This window comes from Halyomorpha halys, unplaced genomic scaffold (genome assembly GCF_000696795.3).
Source record: "Halyomorpha halys isolate HHAL.00 unplaced genomic scaffold, Hhal_1.1 Scaffold421.1, whole genome shotgun sequence".
NCBI classification, from domain to species: domain Eukaryota; kingdom Metazoa; phylum Arthropoda; class Insecta; order Hemiptera; family Pentatomidae; genus Halyomorpha; species Halyomorpha halys.
In genome coordinates this window covers 448236-471643 of record NW_027109834.1, presented here as the reverse complement: position 1 = coordinate 471643, position 23408 = coordinate 448236, and the positions used below count along the sequence as shown (strand labels likewise).

Here is a 23408-nt window from a genome sequence, read left to right as displayed (position 1 = left end):
TTTTATCATGTTACTATGTCACCTACAGCAAATTTACTTGTTGTATATATGTGTATACAGTTGTAAATAACAATAAATAAATTATTAAAAAAATAAATAAATAAATGAAAAAAAAATCTCTCTTAAAATATATACAAACAGAAGAATAAACAAAATGAACATAATCAAACTATGTGTATGAAAAAATAAATAAAATAACACTAGTTGCTATTAAAGCTAATAATTTATTTTACCCTATCGGTTAGTTCAATGTAAAAGCTTTTCTTCCTCTCCACTCAGAGATTATAAATATTTAGGCCCGGTATATAGAATTTTTTGATACATTAAAATTACATTTAATTACGTTGTAAATATCAATAAATAAATTATTAAAAAAAAAAAGCCTTTACATTCTTCTGTGTTCCTTTCATTTTTTTCCTGGCTTTAAAAACCGCTAATGGAAAAATTAAAATATTTGTTATTAGAAATAGATAAAGATAAATCATCGCAAACTTTATGGTATTAACGTAGAAGTTGACATAGCATGAATGAGTTCATTCACATTGTACTTAAGAAATTCTGATCAGAAATATCGAGTCCAATTTTTAAGGATCAATAATTAATTACATCTTAAAATCATTTGATCCTACTATAGATTAACTAATTTTGAAGAAGTAAGAACAAAAATTTGAATATGATTTATAAGGTTCATTAATATCCTTAAGAAACAGAAAAAAAGGACTTTCATAAAATATTTACCTCCTCACCTTGCGCTTGTGTACCCATAAATTAAATATAAATCTCAACCTACCGGTTCGTCCATCCTATTTTTCAATCGGGTTACTTTATTTTGGCATTCCTTGCACATGTCCATTCGGAAAGCTTCTTCCTTGACATCAATTATCTGTCCATCTCCTCGATTATAAATCCTACTTTTACTTGTAAATAATAACTATCCATGCAAGCTTGTATTATTTTTATTTATTTATTTCACCAGATTGGCCTGGTGGGTCTTACATTGTTAATGAAAGAGGTACATTTTTTTTGATTTTTGATTAGGGGGATCTTGTCTCACACAAAAGACACCCCTAACTATATACAATGTTATAAATTTAAAAAAATAAATAGATTAAAATAATAATTCTTAATAAAAGATAAAAGTAAAGGTAATAAATAACACACACTACAATGACATTCACGGATTTAACAAAATAAATAATTAAGCTTTCATAAATATATATTTTATTTTCTTCTTATCACATGTTCATATTCTATTTATATAATTATTATAAATTTTTATACGTTCACGTAATATAGACAAACAAAGCTGCTCTCTATTTTTATTCACAGTGGAACAAATGTCACAGAATAAAGATGGATTTTTTATTGTAATTCAGTATGAGATCAAAAGTAAAAAAAGCAATAAAAGAAATACATTTTTTTCTTATTAGGTTTTATTTAAAAATATTAGGGCTCAGAACTTCCAGAAGTTCAAAATGTGTTCCATAGAAAATAATCAGATACGGTATAGCATCATCAACCACATATCTAGAAGCTTCGATTTTCTTTTCTTTTCCTTTTTTTTTTTAATTACTTTATAACCGCAAATTTTGATTTATCCTTAGTTATACGTTTATCGTTGTCCACGCTCAGGGTAGAAGGGGGTGAGTTAAACTCAAATAAAAAAAATATATAATCGCAAAAGGAAGAAAAACAAAACAAAACAATAAAGAATAAATTAATCCTTAGGCGCCACGTTATTTGTTCTTGGAAATAACGAAAACCACGAAGCATTATGCCCACAATATAACTAAAATATACACCTATATAAACAATTGTTGAATTATGACCACTGGCGAATACCTTTACATGTAGATAACAGAAAACCTAGGGGTGTTACCTACCCACCTGTTGAATTATCGTAATATTCCGTGAACAACAACAAAAAAAAACATAAGTAAATTAACAAGTTGAAAGCAGAGAAAGAACAGCAGAACTATATGTAAAAAAGTTTAATAATACGAAGAAATGTATATACAGAGAATGAAAAAGGAAAAAAAGAATTCTTATCAATTAATAAAACAATTAAAACTGATAGGTTGACTTAACCTTAACTTAAATGCTTAACCTTAATAACTATATTTACATTATTATTCTCTTATCCAGGACATGCTGAAGAAACGTCACTGCACTATATCCCCACTTCTAGTGTTAATGAATTGAAGTAGAACACCATAATTTTGAAAAACAAAACATGTAAGATGACATTTCTCATATTCAAACCGTAAAGACAGAGGGCCTTTAAACTATTACCACTTCACATTGAACAATCGTAACGTGTTCCAAAATCAAACTGTCACCTTCACAAAACCAAAACCCACTCTTCTGAACATACGTGTTCAAAATCAAAACTGTCGCCTTTGCCAAAAAACAAAACCTACTCGTCTAAAACATATCGCTCGTGTTTTTATTTCACCATGACAACCGTAACACCCCTTGTCTACGCAGATATCGCCAGTGCTTTTATTTCACCATGACAACCGTAACAACTTATCTCAGTAAAAGTTTATGCTATATATTACTATCTGACATAACTAATAATATAGAGCAATTACCTAACTCTAATTTATCAATTATAAGAGAATAAATGTTGTTAAGTTCCTGATCAAAAATGAATTAACATTATATTTAATCATCGAATAATGAACATTATTAATAATTGTAAACTTGTGAATCTATTTTATTAAAGAAATGCAATGCACCTGCCCACGACCGTCAGCCACCGTCATTCCTACTTAGCCTCTGCAACTTATGATACGGCCTCAATCCATTTCTCTCGGTATTCAACTCAGTATCCAACCTTTACCTCGAATAAAGCGGAACTCGAAGCGGCTAAGACCTTGAGAAGATCGCTCCGTTTTGCTATACATTAGGGAAGTCCCATTTTTAAACAGAATAATAACTGGGAAAAGGAAGTCGTTAAATGTGAACAAACTACGAAAAAAAAATCGTTTACGAATACACATGTGATTTCGAAGAATACATCAAAAATATTTAGCTTACTTCCAACGTTAGATTAATGAATTATTTGGGATATCCAACTCAATTTTCTAATAATGTTTATTTCAAATCTCCAATAACACCGATCAACATATATTTTGTTCGTATTGATAACGAATGGGTTATTTTGTTATTGTTTTACTTTACAGCATAAGGAAAAATTAAAGAAATTTTAACAATTAAATAATGTAGATACCAACGGTGTTGGTATAACTTCACTTTATCTTAGTCAGAAGTGCTATGAAATAATTTTTTCTCTTTCAATACATTTTTGAATGATTTTCAACGGATATTAATTAAAATAAATTATTAGTTCAAATTTTTAATTTTTTTGTTGTCTATGAGAGCGGACTTTATTTATGAACTCATGCAAGAGAAAATTAGTTTTCACGAACACCAACGGTGTTCACTAATGGATTTTTTTTAATTATGAAATTTAAAAAAAATTATTGATTATAGGCTTGATGAAATTATTTTTGTTTTTATTAGATGGAAGTTTTTCAAATCTCTTTAAATCAAATTAAAGAGATTTGAAAACTTGAACTTGAAATGTTTTAAGCAATAATTAAATACCTCTCAAAAATAATAATGAAGAAAATGATGAAGCTTTTTATAAGGAAGTTAAAAAAAAATTGATCAAAATTGTATAAAAAAAAAAAAAATAACATAAACTTGAACAAATAAGGGGTGGGAATAGAAAATAAATAAGTTATATAACAAAATTAAATACTTGCCACTATTAAAACGAATCCTTCCGTTCATGCCGTGTTTCTGCTGTTTATTTAATAAGTTTTGATCGGCTCATAGCACAACTCACTCTGGCCATCTGAAATATCTACCATCCTATTTGTAAAATAATTTATGATGTTATTTATTATGTTATTTTACTTCTTTAATTTAACATCCTGTAAAGAATTATGCAACTATTAAAGAAGACACATAATTAATTGTAGAACTCAGTCGTTCCTTATGATCTGATGTAATTTTGGATTTCTAAATACTTATATTAATACTCATGTTTTAGCTCATATTTTTCTTATTTAATTTACTTTACAAAAAATTCAATTGTTTTAATTTATGTTTCAGTATTATTCATCCATCAATAAGTGGATTGATAATATTCTATTCGGTTCTCTTTGGCGCATAAATATTACTTTTGCATAGAAAATTCGTTGTTTATCCATTTCCTCATGGCCCTGTTCTGTTGATTTACGTTCTTCAGAGCTCCATTATTTCGTAGACTTATCAATCAATCAATCAATCAACTAATGACTTTTCCTATGCAACAAATTACAAAACTAGTTCTTACAGTATAGATCAGAATACTTCTGTTTATACAAAATGATGGTACTAATAATTAAAACAGATAAACATATAGGTTATATTATTAAGATCAAAATGCGTATACAGAGGAGGGTTATAAATTTTTTTAGCTTTTTTGTCATATTTAGTTTTATTTCTTCGCCATTTTTTCTTCCACTATTATAAATTTTAAATTTAACTAGATATATTTTAATATTATCTAAAAAAAAAACAACATACAGATTTTAAATAGTATCCATAATAGTAAATAGAATATTTGATTTTTTTTTTAATCTAGATAAATTATTTATATGAATTGGAAAAAAAAATCGTCGATATAGATCACAAGAAAGAAAGTGCATAATTATTTTCCGGGAAGCCGAACACATAATCTTATAATAAAAGTTTATGAGCTTAGTTCCAGGATTCTATTACTTTTAAGTACTATAACATCTTACGGTTGATGGAAACCTATTCCGCGACAGTATGATAGGAATATAAAAATATATGAAAAAGTTAAACAAATCTTGTAAAAAATAAACTTATAGATATTTTTTTGTATTTATTGACAAATATTACAATCTTCCACAAAATTGTTGGGAAGTAAATAATATTAATAACTGATTACATTCATACTAAAATAAAATAGCATAAGAATAAAAATAAATAAATCAATGAAAAAAAATTACATAAAGAATAAATAAAATCACTCCCTAAATATATACAAACAGAACGATAAAGAAAATTAACATAATCAAACTATGTACAAGAAATAATAAATAAATAAAATAAAATTAAATAAATAACATAATCTCCAGTCACATTTACACTCTTGTATACAATATTTACACAATCGACCTGAGGATCCTTGAACCCAACTTTATCGCCCATGTATGAGAGGTGGAGCAGAGTTTTTTGAGATCCCAGCGCATCCCTCTCACCGCGTCACTGGTAATGAGCCAGAGGAGGTTGAGCAAGTGTGCTAAAGCCGCAATATATGAAAATAAATGAAGTAAATTGAATGAATATTAATTAAAAGAATAGAATAAGTAATAATGATATATGCAGTAATAAATTATCGAATTTTCAAATTTATTATTTATTGAAACTTAGTCTTCGATGAGAAAATAATTCCCTTGGAAGTATGTCGGTTTACACTTTGTTTAGAAGATATTCACGTCTAAAGATTTTCGATAGAAGCTTAATAATGCACCCTACTCGCAAATTTATCGCTGAGTAAGTTCAGAATTGGGAGTTAAAATAGCGATTATAATTAAAAGTAATTGTTGTAAAACTTTCTTTTAACAAATTGATAAGTTATATTTAGCTGTATTCAGTCCTTTTTAAAATTGAATTTCCCTCTTTTTTTTATATTCCGATTAATTTTTTTATATTAAATATTTTAATTACATAATTATGTAAAAATAAGCAGATGTGCATATATTGATTTTATAGCCACATTAAAACCCCATCCCTAATAATAACTAATAATCATTACATAACACACCACATGAATGGACCAGCACACACCGAACAGCCTGACATATAGTTCTAGGCCATGAAAACAATCCTTGAACTCGAGACGGTTCATTACTCAAGTAAAATCTCCATCAATGACACGCACAAAAAAAAAAATAAATAAATGCTTTTTAGATATGAAAAGATATCATAAAACATCAACATGAAGTTCATATTCGAATACGGACTTTATGTTGTTACAAATGACATTTCAAAGAAAAAGTGATACGATTGGGATTGGAAGACATTGTATTATCATTCCTACTCATTTTATTACGTCATTGATCAATCACAGTTTCATTGCCAATTATTGCTCAAGGAAATTTACACAACAATCAGAGGAAAGCAAACCAGGTTACAAAACAGGTATTGTCCTCACATGAATAGCTCAGGAGTAATAATTCAAGAGGTGCACTACTAATATTTCTAAATATAGCATATGGAAAATGTGTATGACTCATACGTTTCGAAAAAAACAAACAAAAGCTTTATTAAAACGAAATATTCAAATGAGGTCGATTGGTGTTCTGAGAAAAACTTTTCCGTTTTTATGACGAACCGTATATCATTAGTCAAATATTTTAGATTAATTATTATTATTATTAGATTTTTTTTTATTGGTTGTAAAAATATAATTAAATTTATAGTGTAATGACACCAGATCACTTTTACTCTCCGTCGTAAACCTCTACCCTCCTGTTCTTCAGTATCCTTTTTAAAAATCCCACGAACGCCTGTTGAATAGATTCACTACTTAGGACTCCTATTGACAAGAGACTTACTTTGAATCCCTATACACCACTGAAACAAGAAACTGCTCGTAGATTTCGATTAATACAACACATACTCGACTAACGCTCTATACTTCCCATTCACTACAAACAATTATTATATGCTATATAATGTGACCAATTTGGGCATGCGGAATTGAGCTCTGGGGCACTACCAAACCATCAAATTCCTCCCATATCCAATCCTTACAATCCAAAATCCTTGATGCTCCTTATTACGTCACAAATAAACTCATCTGCAAAGACCTTAACATCCATTGTTAGCCTTATCATACAAAGTTGGCCCAAAATAAATATGCGTTTTTTCATTCCAAACTCCTTATCTATCTTAACCCATTAGTTCTTAATCTCTCATCCTTAACAATCCCTGATAATCCTCCGAGGCTTATCAGAAGAAGAAGATACTTTCTCTAGATACTTGCTCAACACATTTCGAATACTTTAAAAATCTAAAAATTGCAATTAATTCTATAATATTCTTAAAATTCATTGAAATGTTTTCTATTCTTCGAGATTTGCTTTGATAAAGTGTATATCAGGGCCTAAAATAGTTACTCACTTATTATTTTCCCGAATTTTACAACACTCCGGCTAATAAATAAAGCAGTGAACGATTATTTCAAAATAAAAATAAATATATTTTTTTATTTTTTTATTTTTTTTTTGTAACAAGTTAATTGTTCTTTAGAGACAAGTAATTTGAATTTTATGGAAGTAGTGAAACTTCAATTTTCAGACTACATATTTTTAATGTATCTTACGTTTTTTGATGTTGGAAGAAAGAAACTGAATCTAACGGAAGTTATTTTGAACAAAAAATATTCTTTTTATTTTCATTAGCCTCATACTCTGGAAATGCCATTTCACATATACTAGCACAATAATTTCGATAACCAATTTAAAATATGTAGCAAGCATAATTATTTGAGGTTCTAGGTCAATTTTAATTGACTGTTCAGACCATGGTATTTTACTGTAGGTATTTGTGCCGAGTTAAACATTCATTCCCCAGTAAAAATGATAGAACAACTTGCTTTGTGCTTTGTTCCTTTTAACATGTTGACTACCACAGTACTTTTCAAGATTTCAGTCTAGGAAGCCAAAGTTTGGCCAATTAAGCATACTACGAGTTATCCTTATAGATTATAGGTTGGCGTCTGAGGCAATAACACCAACTACGAGATAACTCGTATTTGGCAGTAAACGTGTTAATATTCCTTTAGTAACTAGTACTAGGATGTTTTACAGAAAACGTAAAGCCTTTTTTGGATCTTCGTTAAACTAAGGGTTCTGTATCAGCATGTACAGCTGTGAGAATACGTCGTATTGCAAGCAGGCCTAACGGGTAAATTATTTATGATAATGAAGCGAACGTGAATCTCCGGAAATTCAGCCTTTGCAAAACATCGTAAAAAATATAAATACTGACGAATTGACTTCACAAATGCTAATATTAGATAATAGATACTGAAGTTGGTAATAAATAAGACCGTTATTTCAATTTATAGAAGAGAATTATTACAAAAATTAAAATATTTTTATTCTTATTTTCATTGTATATTACTAGTATAATGAAACGTTATATACTTTTTTTAATCACCTGCCAATTTATTTGAAATAATATCCTTTTATAAAATTATGAAAGGATAGTAAACTATTAAATAATAGTTACATGTTAATATACAAATCGTTATGTTTGCATAAATCGAGAAAAAAAATTATCCTATTCAGTTTGATTGAGACACTTTTGAGCAAAAAAAGTAGATATTTTAATAATATTCCAGTAATAGAAACTCAATTATAAGCAAGTCACAACATATAAATATATTTTTTTTAAATCTGCAAGGACGTATTTTCTTGTTTTTTGTTGGTATTTACTCTATAGCAAGTTCGGGCCACCTTCTCGTATCGAGTTCCACAACTTGGAACGCTAGAGATGAAGAGGAAGACAACTTACAAGATGATGAGATGAGAGTGCAAAGATGCTGATGGGTCACAGTAACTAGAAAGAGGGATCTGTGGACTAAAGTAATAAAGAACCAATAGTAAATATAATTTTCAAGTGTTTAAACAGCATAGAAAATATTTTATTAAATTATATCTGGAAAATTATTATTTTGTTTAAAATTAAATCAATATAGTTGTAGACATTTTCGTAAATTATTTATGTTTATGAACCAGATTTATACGTCCTAAGGGAAAGCCTTTTAGTCTTGTAAGGAATGGGAATAAAGCTGTTATTATAAGGTTAAAATCCTTATAAAGTATAAAGGAAGTTATAAATTAAAATCTGTGCCACTACAACCCATGAAGGGTTAAGGGTGCTGTACTTCTTAAGGAAGTATTATTACCAGATTTTTCCCAATTAAGGGTACCCAATTTATTAGGCTAGGTGGACACTAGGAGGGATCCAGAACCCACAGGGTTGACTGATGGGTACAGGGTAACAGAAAAAATATTTCTGCCCAGCCGAACTCGAACCCGGGTCCTTGGAGTTAATAGTATCATACATTAACACAGTTTCATCGCCCTCCCTTATAAGGGCAGTTAAACATAATTATAAACTATAATTATGTAACCCCTAACTATTGTCTAATTTAAAAAAAAACAACTTATAAATGGGATAAGACGGCAACTTAACCATTTCTTAAATTATCTAGCTCTGACACATCTTATTCTGAATCTTTTTGTCTTGAAAACTGTATTCAGCCGATACCAAAGTTATCATCCTCAGGAGGCTGCGGAAAGGATGTTATTGCTCATCTTATTATTGGCTGAAAGTTTCAATAAAATTATTCTGAAACATAGAGCACAGTGAGTCAATTTAAAAAATAAAAATGTTCGATTCTCAGCCTCAACAAGTCTATCACAAAGTATTATTAAAAACTGTTTCTGACAGAAATGCGTCAGAAACAATAAGTACTAAAAATCGATTCCTCAACAGTTAGTCGTCAACCACTTTCTGCAAACCGATAATCAAGACTTCAAAAAGTAATTTTCCATCATCTTAGTATAATTATTTTAAAATAAATTACGACAAATCCAATCAAAAATAATAACTGTTGATTGTATACTTCGTAGAACAAGGGAAATACCGGCACAACGTATAACGTATAGAAAGATTACAATGGAAGGAAAAGAAGTAAGAGACGCGCATATGATAACAACCGGAACTCTAGATGTCCCGTTTATTTTTAAAAATATAACAAATACTTCCTTTACTTCAACAAATATTGTTTTCAATCACTATTTTTTTAAATTAGATAAATTCATGCTACATTAGTATACTTGAAAACGTCAAAATTAAATTTGTGATTTTTTTTTTTTATTTCGTGGAAGGAATTCGGTATAAATATTTAGAATTTTTTTTTAAAAAGTGAGTATTTCTGCAAAACATTTTTTTATTGACGCCAATTGGTTGAGTTTCTAATGATTTTGGCTAACTATTCACTAGTTCGTAAGCATGATATGTGAGGATTTTAAGAATAATACCATTTTAATCCACATAAGAACCATGTTATCAATTTAATAAAATCTTTAGGACTGATAATATGATTCGTTAATGTGTTATTAACAACAATGATAATATAGAGTTGGGGTCGAAAGGGATGAAGAATATATTCTGAACCTCGAAATGAATTGCGTGGTGGGGGTGAAAAAAAAAGTTTAGAGACCCAAAATCCACTTCTTTAACTCCATTTTAAAACACGTACAAATTTTCAACTCTTTAATAAAATTTAGAGGGCTAATCGAGGTATGGCGCGAATAAATGGCAATAGTGGAAAAAAATACTTTAAATACCCAAATTATACTTCTCAAACAATACCCAAATTATACTTCTCAAACACAAAATCCACTCAAATAATAATTTTCATCCCTTTACACAATTACAAGGGGTTGTAAAGGTGCAAAAATCATTGAAAATTCGAAAAAAAAAAAAAAAAAAAGAAACAGATAAACATGATTAAATTTTTACTGAACTTCATCTTCGCTTTTATGGTATTTTTGCAATAAAAATAATCCAACTTCAACACACTGGAGTAGTTCTGCAAGGATGCTTGCATTGACAGCTTATTATGTTCTCAATTGTAGAGACTAGCAAATTTTTTTAAAGTTATTAATGATGGAATATATTAGCCTGAAAATAGTAACGTGAATTTTTATTTTGTTGTATAAATCAAACATTGAAATTTCAAATTTTCAAAATTCTATAATATATTGGTGATTTTTTTTTATAAAAAAAAAAATCTGATAATAAATATTTTAATTTGTATACAACTTTATAACATCCATATTCCCATATATATATATTACTTTACCATATATTACTTTTTAAATACATAATTAAAATTATAAAATGTTAGTTTGAATAATTTAAAAATAAATTAAATGCTATTGGTGTTCATGAACCCCCTTCCCCAACTCTTTAAGAATGTTCGAAATCCCCATCTCTCCAGTTGAAGGTTAAACTGCTAACTGAAGAATGTAGGAAGACTAATTAATTTAGTCGGTTGATTTATCCTGTGCTTTATAAATTTTTACTTATTTTTGTTTTTTTATTACGTATTTCCTTTTCTTTTCCTTTTTCCTTTATTATAATTATTGATTTTAATTTGTGTTTTTATTAGTTTTATTTTGTTGATACACTTTAAAATGAAAACCACTTGACTTTCTAATTAAGTAGAGTTACTCTCCTTCTTTCGGGTTACTATAAAATAATATGTATTTAAAATTTATGACGCTAAATATAATAACGGAATATTAAAATCGATTGTAATTTTATGTTTTATTTCATAAGTCATATTTTTTCCGTGAGTAAATTCTGAAAATTACTGCTGGATTCCCTTGTACGTATGACGCCTGCCTAAATTACGTCAGTTGAATCAGACAGAGCCTATATAGTTCGAGGATGTTAGTTGTATACCCCACACCAGTCGAGATTGTGGTTCAGCATAGTTGTTTTATCACTCTTTATTAGTCGAGTGTGCATGTGCTTTTAGTTCTCATCCAATGCTTTCATTAAAAAGAGCTTCTTTGAGCTTACATCTGCTCCTGATAGAAAATAGTAAGTATTATGAACAGTAAACGATAGTAACTTCGAAGCAATTTCTTGTTTCTTAATGAAATTTTTGATTATTGCAGCCTTTAGTTCATCTTACAAGTTAAAAGAGAAAGTTTTATAACTTGTAAGATGAACTAAAGACTGCAACAATTAAAAATTTCATTTTTAAGAGAGAGACCTATTAACCACTAGTTGAGGGACAATTTTTTTTTCACTAATATCTTACCATGATTTAACTTTTTTTTAAAATTAAAAAATAATGAAACAATGGGAACTCACTTTAAGTATTTCAATTGTTTTTCATTAAATGTAACTTATCTTTTGTGTATCTTATATCTTTGATTAAATCAATATATTAAAATTTTATTACAAATATTCAATTTGTTCAAAAGGAATATGAAAACAATCCAAAAAATAGAATTTATGATCCATTAATTCCGAAGATTTCTTGTTCATAGTCATAACGAATACTTAAAAACTAGAAGTTAATTTTTTTTTTAGTTTTTACTTTAAAAAGTTTTTCATACTTTTGAATATGAAAATTAATATGTTTATTGAATTACTATATTAGTCGATAAAAACAAAACAAAACTTCGAAAACTTTTTCGAACGTTAAACCCAACAAATCGTTCAGTTTAAATTAAATTTAACCAGTCACTTATCACCAATACAGAACTTAATTGATTTTAATTAAATTATAAATAAAAAATGGTCATAAATGGAATTTTTATACGTTTAACATTATTCATGTACTTTAATATCAGCTAAATATCACCATAAACAAATAAATTAAAAGAGGAAAGAATCTATAGTTTCCATTTACAATCTGTTAAAAAATCAAGTTGGATAGCAATAAACTTTTTTTTCGCCAATCTATTTCATAGCAGCACACCAATATAGATTTGTTATCACACTATTATCATAATTGATTGATGGAGACATGTTTTTAAAAACCTATTAATGGAGTGATTACATAATTGTTATTTTATTTTATTATTATTTTTTTGGCTTTGAAAGTTTTGATTTAAATATATAAAGTTCATTGAGAATTTATTTATTGGAATCTACTCTGATTTGATCTGTTCATTTGAGCTTAAGAAGTATGAATTTCTATTAGAACAAATAATTATATTAAAAATGTCCACTCTATTGAAGTGTAAATCCACCTACTAACTTGTTATTATCTTCTATAATAAAACTTGTTATCATCTTGGTCATTTATGAAAATCAAGGGAAGTGTTTTAGAATCTTATAAAAGTAAGTAATTAAATCTTTCTGAAGCCTAAAAAAAAAATTTAATAATTTTCATTTTTTAAATTATTGTAATTTAAAAACTCTTTTTTTATTATAAACCGGGATTATCTATTCGGAAATAATTGATCATTGGGCAATAATTTGAGACAGTTTTTAAATTGATTTTTTCTTTACTTCAAATAGCTGAATAGTAGGAAAAATAAAAAACACCTTCGTTTTGCAAGTGATTAGATTTATCAAAATCGTAGCATCTGTAAAATACTCGTACTAGGTGAAGCTAAAATCAGAAAGACATATTTTCAGGTATCGATTAACATTTTCAAATAGATGTTATCCTAGAATGCTTTGATTCAGTTTATTTTTAAAATTTTTGCTTCATTATAATTTTTTTTTTAACTGCAATAAATAAATGTTTTTGGCTCATTCAAGTTAAAAGTACTAAAGCGGAAGATTTTTAAAAAACCTAAAATCTAAACGCTGTCAGACTTTCAATGAGGATAACACCTAGCTTATTTTATCCTCATGGTGTGTCTGACTACTCTGAAATGACTAATTTTAAAAAAAAATCTTCCGCTTAAGTACCTTTAACTTTTTTATATGAAAAAAAGGAAAGAAAATAGATATATCTGATATGAACAGGAAAACCGAGACCGCCCGATCTTTCCCTATTGTATCACAGTTTTGTTATCTTTTGTTAAACTGTGGTATTCTTGGCAGGAACAAAATTTCTGTTCATTATTCCCATCTGAAAGAACCCTAAAATATAAAAACGCGTTAAGCTTGGAGATTCGCTGTCCCAGGAGTTGTCTGTGAGGAATGGCTTGAGACAGGGGGATCCTCTGCAAAAACCCGAGCAGCATTAAAATGGACATTCCAGGAATTCGAAGAAGCAGCATATGAATTGGGCCTTAAGGTGAATGAAGACAAGACTGTGTACATGAAAAGCTCAAGAAAGGATAAGGAAGAAAATAGCAAAGTGACGTTCAGAGACCACAGCTTCAGTTCTATAAAGCAGTTTAAGTACCTGGGAAGCCTGGTTACAGGTGATAATAAAGTAGAAAGCGAAATAGAAATCAGGATAGCAGTAGAAAATAGTTGTTATTTCTCACTGCAGAAAATACTAAAGTTTAGAGCTGTCTCTAAAAGAATTAGAGTGGACATTTACAAAACCATCGTAAGGCCAGTCAGTAGTGATCTATGGGGGAGAAACATTGACAAGAAAAACAGAACAGATGCTCAATATCTCAACTCTTTGGAGAGAAGGGTATTGAGAAGGATATAGGGAGGAGTCTCGGTGAATGGAGATTGGAGAAGAATAAGGAATGATGAGCTGATAGGTCTGTTCGGGGAACCCAGCATTTGTGGCTTTGGTCAAAAGAACAAGAATAAGATGATTAAGACATGTTGAGAAGATTCCCGCTAAAAGGATACCCAAAAAGATATTTTCCATCTGATGATGCCTGAACGATGTGGAGGAGGATTTGAAGCTTTTGAAGGTTCGCAGATAGAAGGAGAGAGCAAGAAATCGTGTAAATTGGTTGGTTGTGGTTGAGGGGAGTTCCTGCAGGTCCGTAGTGCCATAATAATAGTTATTAAAATTTATAGCAACATAAAATTAGAAATTTCGTTAAGTTTCGTACACAATTTTCGCTTTCTCTCGTCTTCAATTTTTTTTAAATCACGAAAATAGTGATAGTTCCAAACGGATCACCAACCTACACAAAACATTGGGATATACGTTGGGTGATAAGTGAAAGTTGAGTGAGGTGCACACCGTGCCAAATTTAAAAAAAAAAAATTTGGAAGAGTTATTAGTTTCTTGATACATTCTATCTTTTGATGTGAACAGCAGAAAAATATATGAATAAATATTTTTTTTAAATATATGTCTTTGATCCATAATGAAGTCGTTCCTTATGAAGCCTATAAAATAAATTTCTTGGTTATAAATGGAATCCTCACAAATCAATGTCGGATTTATATCCATGTTTAGTAGCCTAAATTTTATGTGATGTCATTAAAAATCCATGAAAAATTAAAGCATATGTTTTGAATTGGAAACAATAACATGAACTAGATACTTTACTATTGATAAAACTACTATTCTAGCAGAAACATGGACCGTGAATCTTCCTTTTAAGATAACAGCTCTAATTACGAAACAGATAGTCTTTTCTCGTTTTAAGATAGCAATCAAAAAGTAGGGAGCTTCTCAATTGATAATTCTTCCAAAAATCGTTCCATTAGCGTTCATAAATAATAAAGTGATTTGTAAGTTTCACTTTAGAAAAGAGGAGTTATTAATTTTAATTTTCTGATAATAAAAGGAATTTAAACTAAATAATTTGAAAAATTAACGATTGATCTTGAATGAAAAAGAAATCAAATTTATTTTAGTTCAAAACAAGATATACATAAAATAATAATTTATTCTCGATATTGATACTTCAAAGATCTAAAACATTTTTGAGGAACAAGAAATATTTTGCCATGCAATCCAGAACGTCAAAGATAGTTAATTTAATTTGACAGATACAAGTACATCTTTTTCTTCCTTTATTAAGTATTTACCTTCTAGTCAGGGGGGTACAAGTAAGTAAATAAATAAATTATAGAATCGTTAATATTAATTCAACCTTTCAACTAAAAAAAAAAATCAGCCCGTCTTTTTCATTCAGAAAAATATCAAGATAACACAATTCTTGGCTAACTGATTCATCTCAATTTCATAGCAAGAAAAGGTCATTGTCAAACCATGGCCCAAGATTTAAAGGGTGATTCATTTATCTACAACCTCATTTTCTAAAAGGACAATGTTCTTGCATCAACAAAAAAAATGTAAAGACTACTTTGTAAATTTCGAACAGTAGAATAAATTAAATCAAAATATTGGAACTCGATTTTTTTTTATTAACTCCATATAGGAGTTAGCTTTAGCAAAAAAAAAGAAAGCTAAGGAAACGTTATTGTAGGAAAATGTAATCCTTGAATCATCAGTAATGAACATTTTAGTCTTTTCGAAATGTTAATAATTAAAAATTTATATTTTTATTCATATTTTTTCAATCATCTCGCAGTTCTTGTACTGCCCAATGCTCCAGTAAAATATTTTGTTTACGTGATGAAATTCATCAAAACTGTTGAAATAATGTAAGCGAACGAACTACTTAATAATTTCGTAGTAAATTCCTGGTAAATAACTCAATGTTATTTGTGTTATCTTGTTGCTGGACATTCCTTGTTGTTTTTCTTTAGATAAATTTTTAATTTAAAAAAAAAAGCTATTACTTAATTTAATAATGATGATAATAATAAGTTTAATAATGATGATAAGTTAATAATAATAATAATAATAAGTTAATAATAATTAAGTTAATAATAATAATTATTAATAATAAGTTTAATAATGAAGATTTAATTTAATAATGATGATAATAATAAGTATCAATACACAACTTCATATGATAGGCCACTAATACAGGACTGCATATCTAAGGTGGGGTAGCTTGGTATTCATGTATACAACAAAAACGTCAGCCAAACACACAGGTTATTGTTATATATTATCATTATAACTTCCTCACTGTTATGTTTTTCTTTTTTATATTCTGTTATTTGCTTCTTTAGAAAATGAATTTTCCGGGAATTATCCTTTTTTCTATGAATTTCTATTGGATAGGTAATTCTTATATTTCAAGGTTAATTATTTCTCTTTTGAGGATAACATCCTCGGGAAGAGCTGTTGATGAAAAGCAGGTGTATCCGGAATGGAGTTCCGTAATGCTTAAGCGAATGTTGATGACGGAATACTATGATATCATAATGTTAGATCCATTTAGCACCAATCTCCAACTTTCATCCATATTCAGGCAAAATCGAACGTGCCGTCTTCGTCATATGTGACTTCAGAAGAAAATACGTTTGAGCATCCATAAGCGAAAGTAGAGGATGGAATTCATAAAATTGATGTGGGACCAAAACTAGACTCAAAATCGCTGAAAATATAATAAAAATCAGAAGAACAGTTGGACTGATTATATCCACAAACAAATCTGACGCACACGGATCCAATTTTGTTCATTGCTCTCTAAAATGTACAACGCGAGTAAAATTTTGTGAATCTGAGGATAAACCATTTTTTTATTCCCTGCATGAATGCAAAGGTTCCCAGCTTTTGGTAGAGAGAATCCAAAATTTATGTCTCACAACCGAAAAAAATATTTTTTTATATATCAACGTTTAGAACAATCTACAAATGCCTTTTTTGGTTTTTCTGGGGTATAAATATCAAAAGTTTGTATTGCCTTTTTTCCTGACTAATTTCTTAATATCCACAAGTTTTCTTATGGGAAGTCTCAAATCGAGGTGTTAGTATCTTATCATGGCTCGTTGAGAAGATGTGGCTTGATAAGCTGCTGGTCAACATATTGGCGTCTTTTTAATATATTCTGTGTATTAGATTGATAACTAATTTGAAAATTGATTCCTCCAATATTGAGCAGTGAATAAAAAATATTCAGTGGCCAACGGTTTCTTTTTTTTCCCCCAGAACTTTATTGGCCTGAAGTTTTTACCTGAAAACTCATGGATTTTATTAGCTTCGTCAAACGCTGATAATAGTGGTACATTTTTATTTTGTAAGACACAACCTTATCTATATGGTATCCAAATAAGCTATGTTTTTCTGCTTGTTGTTTTGATTTTACAACTGTTGGAGGTAGTTCCTTTTTTTTTCTTTTTGAAGCGTCATTACAAAAGTTATTATATTTTTCAACAGATCTTCAGCCAATGAAATGTATGTGAAAAAAGTATCCATCGTGATGTTTCTCCCTGTGCCTAGAATCAGAGAAGAAGTTTGCTTTATAAATGCAGAATAACCATTATCCGAAAAGAAAGGCCCTTGGGTTTATTTGCCCATATAAATTACCTACATACTCTAAATTTGACGTATAAAGCATTCGTGAATCCACGAGACCACAGATCTTCACTCTATTTCCGAGGGTCTTTTCAGGATGTACGGAACTTGTAGTGTCCTCGGAAGTTCTATAACATCTTGTCTATAGTACAATTTACACCAATTTGGTAATTATTTTTCTAGCACTCCTCAAAGTCAATAAACATTTTCCTTATGGGAATTCAATTGTAAACTTCTTTTGTTCATTACGGTTTCGGATGCCATCAAACCTTTGGGCTTGGAATAGAAATTTGAATGGAAATAATGACATCGTACATCGTAGCCCGGAAACATTCAGGAGCATCGCCATCATTCTTCTATGATTCTTCCAGATTGAGGTGGATTCTTCCCTTCACCCCTGCCATATAAAGAAAATCAAGGACAACATTTAGTTCTTCAAAATTTATTTCCTTGCAATGTTATTATTATTATTTTTTTTTTGTTCATCAGAACTACTTTACATCATCAATTAAACTATTTGTGTAATTTTACTGATTATTAATAATTAAAAAAAAAGAAAAGAGAGACCAACTATCTGAAACAGATTTAGCATGCTTTGGAATAAGTTTTACACTTGGAAGACGAATGACTATTTTGTTTTACTTTTTTATGTCTTATGACTATTTTTACCTGTACTTTTCAACAAGGGAGGCAATGGGTTCAATTTCGAAACATGATACATACCTACATAAAATGATTGATCTTTATATCCTGAGGCTAATTCAGCATCTCTTCGTATTGATTCGTATCAGTGACAAATTCTTACAGACTTTCCTTGTCAGATTTAATGATGTCAGTATGGTTGATTTAAACAGCAATTTCATCTGGCAAATCAACACTGTCGTTCTGCTGCGGGAACATAGACATAAGGAATAAGAAAAGTGGGTTTAGAATTAACAAAACAGATGAAATTCCAGGATAATATAGACGTTTATTTCCCAATATGAGCAAAACTCTCAGGGCTACACCTCTCCGGGGTTAAGAAAATATATCAAATTACTAATCTACAAAAAAAAAATAACATAAGGAGAATAATTTCTCTTGCATTCTAAGTTGGAGTAGAAGTGCCTCAAAACCAATAAACATAACATATTGAGGAAAAGCTAAAGGCAAAATACCAAGTGTAGCTCCATCTTTACCTTGCAACTACAATAACTTTTATTATTGACGGTTCCATACTGTATTCCAATAAACCAATACAAACAGTGGCACAGCCAAGGTGTCATAGTCTCTACAGCATTGCAAAATTCTTTCACTTATTCTTATTTCAAAAATAATATATCTCAGCATAAAAAATATTATGTTGTACCAAATTTTATTGTACCAGTTTCTGAATAATAATTTGTAGCATAATGAACGATCGTGTATTGAATAGTCAGGTAGGTTGGATACTTCCTCTCTCCAGCTCTAAAACAAACAATTAGCTGCACTACTGGATAAAATATACTGAAAATATTAATTTAGATTTAACATAATGAAAATAAAATCCACATTTTGCTTTTGTTAATTTATTACATTAAAGTCACAGAAAAGATATTAGAAATTAATTTATGGAAGTGATGTTTTTTGAAAATTCTACATTAACTTAGAATTTATAGATCTCATCTTTAATCATACTACTGTTTACTTGTGATAGTGAGATGTTCATATCACCAAAATATAAATAGTAGAACTGTGTATAATGTAGACAATTGTTATCAGTTTTTTTTTTCCAGATAAGAATAAATGTAAAACCTTACTTATATTCACATGAGAATAAAAAGACTTTTTCTCACTTCAACTAACTTTTTTAAATTAATAAAATTGCATTAATCCAGTCTTAAAAGAACATAAAAATTACTAAGAGCTTGTATAGTCAACAAACAATGATTTAATAAAATGAGAAGTTCATGTTATAACTTACCAAATTTTATTATTTGCTTGTATACAATATACAAGCAAATAATAAAATATACAAGAAAATAAATAAGATAATAATAGAACAATAAAAAATGATAAGTGATTTTCAATTTGCTTGTTATATTTTTAACACAGGTCTAAATCTTAGAAAAAAAAATTAAATCAAGGTTGTATTAATCAATAAAAAATAATTGGTAAATCTGTTAGGGTTTTTCCAAATGACTAGTAATTGATATAATAAATAACAAAGTAAATTATCTTCACTCCTAAGGCTATTGATGAAGGTCAATTTGAAAATTAACATTTCAAGGAACAGATTTAAAAATGTAAGAAAATTAAATTTTAGAACAAACAACAAACCTCATTCGAAGTAAAACATACTCCATCCACTAACCACAATTACTTAAATATGTTTAAATGAGTATTAACCTTATTTTGTTGACAATACTCCTTTATTATATTGTTTTTAATATAAGGCTGGGGACCACAACTCTAATCTCTTATTCCCAACTGGTTAACACCCACCTAACAACTATTTGTAGAACCCCCTTTGAACCTGGATATCCCTCATTAATCATAGCTTAATTTTAATATTGGTCTTTCAAATTTTTTTACTATTAATTTTACATAAATAATTTGTCCTATGCCATAGGATTTCCAAATATCAGGGGAAATACACACTGTCAATTTCATTATTGTTAAATTCTTAATTTTATGTTGATGATTAGTTAAAAATTATAATTATATTATCAATCCATTAACATAAACTGTACATCGCTTAATTTATAAATCATTTTGAAGCTTAAATCAATCACTATTTTAGTAGATAAAATAATCTAAGCAACTTTTTTTTTTTTTTTTCACAGAAACACAAAGGCTTGGAATGGAAGCTAACAGGACAAATCAAAATAATGGTGCTTTAAATGGATGATTAATTAAATTGAGTTATTTTAATAAATCTATTTAATAATTTAAATAATTTGTTTTTCTTCACTAGGTAATCCACCAAGCAGAAGATCTGAAGTATGGCCCATAGAAAGTCAAGAGCACTTAATACATGCTTCAAAACATAATATGTAAGAATAAATTCATTAATCATAAATCATATACAAATATACTATTTTCATTACATTTTATAAACAAAGTTTAATATCATGGTTTTGAATCAACAAACATTAAAAAGTTAAAAGATGGAAATTTGTTTACAACTTGTATTAAAAAAACGTTTTTCTCTGAGCTATCATCTATTATACATACATACTGTGATGCTACATTCCACTACTGAAACTCAATCTCCAAAGTCCCCCCTGTCTAACAAACCTGTAAAGATGGGCATTCTTTTAGAGTTCCCTAAGTTCCATGTCCTTCCATCTTCTCTAGAAGCCATTCTCTCTAACAGGAACGAAAATTCTTCTTAAGATTCTTCTTTAGAAAAAAATAACTAACTTATGAACCCCTAAAAAAAATTGAACATTATAAAGGAGATAATGGCCCTTGCCGTCCAAGATGGAAATCTAGTAGCTGTACCTCAAAACCAATAAACATAACACATTGGGGGAAAGTTAAAGGCTTATACACAATACCAAGTGTTATTCATCCATCACTAACTCGTTACTTCACTAACTTAAATTATTGGTGTTTCCATAATCTCTTCCAGTAAGTATGGATACAAACAGTGGGACAGCACAGGGGTGGGTCCAGAGCCTCTCCAACATTACAAAATACCTTCACTTATTCTTATTTTATGAATATATACATTGGCCAAGAAAACATTATGTTGTAGATATCCCAATAATAATTTATTGCATAGTAAATGAATTGTGCAACAAATTTTGATTCTTCATAATTCAAATTATGACTATGAAATTGTTCTTTCAAAGATGAAAAGTCTATTAGTTCTATACATGCCCAAACTTCTAATTTGCAGATAAAAGTAGGCAGATCAGGGTCCTGTAAAGGGTCATCTTGGTCCCCTCTTCTAAACATTTTTAACAGAAAGATTATATTCTAGGTTTTATAATTTTAAAAAATCAATTAACATTGAGACATGATCATACTAATAAAGGCATGAATATTGATTTTTTTTATGCTCTATAGAAAACTATTTTATGATTTTGTCATTTGCTTTTTTTTATTCTCCACAGGGCATTTATTTTTAACTGAAACTTTATTTTAATTGAAATATCCAAAATTAACTTTTGGAACATTGCTATGAAAAAATTATTATGAAGTCCCCACATGTGTATAAGTCAAATTTTTATTCGAAATGTTGATTTTTACTATCTATTTGACATGGGAAAATTTAATTTTTGGTTGAAAAATTTAAAAGGAAAAAAATGTTATTCATAAGATATATTAACTTTTGTTAGACTTCTTCTATATCTTTTTAATAGAAATATTTAAATCCTTTTCACTACTTCCAATATCAATATACAAAATAAAAAACGGATCTATTAATGTCAAAATTCTCAATATAAATTGTTTTTATACCTTATAGAAAGATAAAAGGACGATTGGTTTTGAAATAAATAAAGAAGTTAAAAAAATATGTGTTTTTTTTTTTAACAATAATGAAAAAAAATTGCTCAAAATTTATTAATTTACTATTTACTTTGTCATCAATTGGATATAAAATTATTTCTAATTTTAATATTTCAGCTTCGAAAGAATCCCAAAGAAATGGAGAGATTATATCTTAATAACACTTGGTTTAATAATAACGATACTACTATTTGGTGTTATGGTAATTTTAGGTAAAATAAATATCAAATATATTAATTTACTATTCTTATTCTTTAATTATGTACTAAACAATTATTCTTTGATTAGCTTTGAAGAAAGGGAAGACACTAGCTATGTGCACTTCTCCAGAATGTATTCATTCAGGTAAGTTGAACTACTAAAACTAATATAATTTCAAGAAATAATAAACAATGCTCTATAAATTGTAATCTATAATTATCTTTCAGCATCAAATTTGCTACAGTCAATGAATATGACAGCTAATCCCTGTGATAATTTTTATAAATTTGCCTGTGATAATTGGAGAGTTGAACATATCATGCCTGAACCTAGATTTTTAAATAACTGGTTCGAAGAAAGAAATAAGATTATAAAAAGAGATATGCTAGGTAAAATATAAATGGAGATATAAATAAGTAAAATATGTCTAGAGATTTTTTTTTTAATAGGGATCCTAACCTGTTATTGTATAAACTGTTGTAGAATTCTTAGAAAGAGAAAATTCTGATGATGAACCAAAGTGTGTTCACAAAGCAAGGACTTTGTTTGATGCTTGCTTAGACTATGGTAAGAATTCATGTCCTCATCTTCAAATAAAGTTTGATATATCAGTTTTCTTATTTTTTATAAGAGCTTGATACAAATTTAAACATTATGATATATATAATAAAAAACTGTGGAAAAAAGGATTTAAGTTGGAATGAAATAGCTTCAATTATTTAACATGTCCAAAGTACCAACTGTACTTCCTATTTTTTCCTAAAGAGGAACCATATTAACTTGAAAAAAAAAAATTTAAAAATACTTTTTTTCATTGATGTTGCTCAAATGACAGGTTTCAAATGAA

At 28.6% G+C, this 23408-nt stretch overlaps 1 protein-coding gene across 3 annotated transcripts in view; it reads left to right on the top strand.

The window, feature by feature from the left end:
• The window catches only part of LOC106682527 (neprilysin), a 73056-nt gene that overhangs the window by 36383 nt on the left and 13265 nt on the right, over window positions 1-23408 (top strand). For 2 of the 3 annotated variants that reach the window (XM_014423435.3, XM_014423437.2), the window contains 6 exons: window positions 20686-20733; window positions 20817-20895; window positions 22478-22572; window positions 22649-22705; window positions 22789-22950; window positions 23045-23128. In XM_014423435.3, the coding sequence (XP_014278921.1) occupies window positions 20686-20733; window positions 20817-20895; window positions 22478-22572; window positions 22649-22705; window positions 22789-22950; window positions 23045-23128 (525 nt within the window). Of the gene's footprint in view, window positions 1-11578; window positions 11716-20685; window positions 20734-20816; window positions 20896-22477; window positions 22573-22648; window positions 22706-22788; window positions 22951-23044; window positions 23129-23408 lie in introns of those variants that run through there. The other variant, XM_014423436.3, reaches the window with a different exon arrangement.